Source organism: Protobothrops mucrosquamatus, unplaced genomic scaffold (genome assembly GCF_001527695.2).
Source record: "Protobothrops mucrosquamatus isolate PMUCROS unplaced genomic scaffold, P.Mucros_1.0 scaffold4467, whole genome shotgun sequence".
NCBI lineage: Eukaryota > Metazoa > Chordata > Lepidosauria > Squamata > Viperidae > Protobothrops > Protobothrops mucrosquamatus.
Window position 1 is genome coordinate 12,716 of NW_015390375.1, and position 2,294 is coordinate 15,009.

At 40.8% G+C, this 2,294-nt stretch overlaps 1 protein-coding gene across 1 annotated transcript in view; it reads left to right on the forward strand.

The window, feature by feature from the left end:
- Positions 1 to 2,294, forward strand: part of WDR19 (WD repeat domain 19) — a gene marked incomplete at its 5' end in the record, with an annotated part of 42,863 nt that overhangs the window by 12,024 nt on the left and 28,545 nt on the right. The window contains one exon of the mRNA XM_015828405.1: positions 1,226 to 1,373. Within this exon, the coding sequence (XP_015683891.1) occupies positions 1,226 to 1,373 (148 nt within the window). The remainder of the gene's footprint in view (positions 1 to 1,225; positions 1,374 to 2,294) is intronic.

Consider the following 2,294-nt stretch of genomic DNA (forward strand, 5'->3'; position numbering starts at 1 on the left):
CTGAAATAACCAAGTCTTAAGGGCGCGGCGAAAGGAGGGGAGATCCGGAATCACCCGGATCTCTGGGGGCAGCTCGTTCCAGAGGGTGGGTGCTCCCACAGAGAAGGCTCTCCCCCTGGGGGTCGCCAGCCGACACTGTCTGGTTGACGGCACCCTGAGGAGGGCCTCTCTGTGGGAGCGTATCGGCCGGTGGGAGGCATCTTGGCTCATGGCCAAAACAAGATGACACCTGATTGGCTCTCTAAACACTCACGCTCATTGGCTACAATCAGATGAAGGAAAGCTACCTGAGATCAACCTAAGCAAGTTGTGCTTCCTTTTTCTGGTGATTTGGCTATAACTTTTCATGGAATACAGTATAGATAATTGAACAAACTATGTTGCATGACATTCTTGATTAAATTATCTTTCCATTGATATAAAATTTTATGGTACTACTCTAAAAAAAAGTGGTGTTATTAGCCATCAAACCTCAAAAATATACTTTTCCCAAAAGGTTTCCACAATTTTGGCCACTACTGTACATGCGAAACTGATATTAAGCTTTTAATGATTCTTTAGATATTTATGTAGATCAGGGGTTCCCAACCAGAGGCACGAGACGATATTCCAGGGGGTGCAAAAACCTGGGTTTTCAAAATGGTAGTGTATACGCATAATTTGTTGCCGTTATTTCGAACTTTTGTAAGTAATGGGTGCGAGAATATATCAGAAGCGTTCTAGGGGCGCAGGGTATAGAAAAGGTCGGGAGCCCCTGATGTAGACAATGCATCAAAATAACTATGACGTAGATGCCCATGAAAATAGAGAAAAGGAAGAGTTAATATCATGGTTAAATATCGTGGTTTACTATATGTAAGGTTAAAACACACTTCGGATAGAATACATCCGTTTATACAGGTAATGTAGCTACACAATACGGAAATGCCCATTTGAGATCAACAACGGAAAGTTACAGGAATGTAAAGTAAAGCAACCTTGTTTTATCTGTGTTATCAATGTTTGTGGTTTCTGTGGGCCTTGCGACCAGGGTGTTTTTATTTAGCGCTGTAAACTGAGACTAATATTTTCCTAATTCTTTGACAAGCATCTTTTCAGTGGGTGAATTCAGAAAGGAGAGCTATATACCCATCTCGTTCTTCCAAAAGTCGTCACGCAGCACATAACGTGAAACTTTTCTGGTTGGCTTTATTTACAAGCTAATTTTGCGTTGCTCTCTTTGTAGGTGACCGACACTGCCTTTGAAATACCAAATTTGCAACCGACCATCAAAGGCATTCTGTGGGAAAACTGGCCACTGGACAAGGGTGTATTTGTTGTCTACGACGATAACAAAATATACACTTACGTGTTTCACAAAGATACCATACAAGGTATTTCAAAACGATCCTTAGAATTGTATAGGGCAATATAAGGAAACAGGAGATTCCCAGAATTTCACAGTTTTAATTATTAGAAGAAAGGCAGAAAAGGGGATAAGAATGAATGGGGGGAAAAAACTCATATAATAAGGTGCTATTTTGTATATCTTGTTTATCACAATAATGTTCTTATATGTGATAGTGAGGAATTGTAGAATTTCTGATCTCATTTATTCTGTGATAGTTATATGTCTGCCCATCTCATAGACATGTGACTTTGGACGGCATTCAAACAAAGCTAAAACAACACATGCAGCAAATGTTAATATTATTAAACACTCTAACATCGTAAAAGGCACAAAAATAAATATATATATCTATATTAGGCAAAGAGCAGTTTTTAAGGACAGTGGCACCAACTCAATATTTTACAATATTGGTGTCTTTGTAAAAGGGATAAGGGTAGTCTTACTTCAGAGGGAAGAATGTTCCATAAAGCAGAGGCCATAGCAGAAAACAATATTACTTATTAAGTAGGTGCTATTTACTGCATTCTTTGACCAAGTGACAAAATTAGTGGACCGGAGGAATGCTGTGGATATAATTTACTTGGACTTCAGTAAGGCATTTGACAAAGTAGACCACAACCTACTACTTGATAAGATAGAAAAATGCGGGTTAGACAGTATCACCACCAGATGGATCCGTAGCTGGCTGACCGGCCATACTCAGCCTGTGGTCCTCAATGGAACCGCATCTACATGGAGGGAAGTGTGTAGTGAGGTGCCCCAGGGCTCTGTTCTGGGCCCAGTGCTCTTCAACATCTTCATCAACGATCTGGACGAGGGGATAGATGGGGAACTCATCAAATTTGCAGACGACACCAAGCTGGCAGGAATAGCCAACACTCCAGAAGACAGGCTTAGGATACAG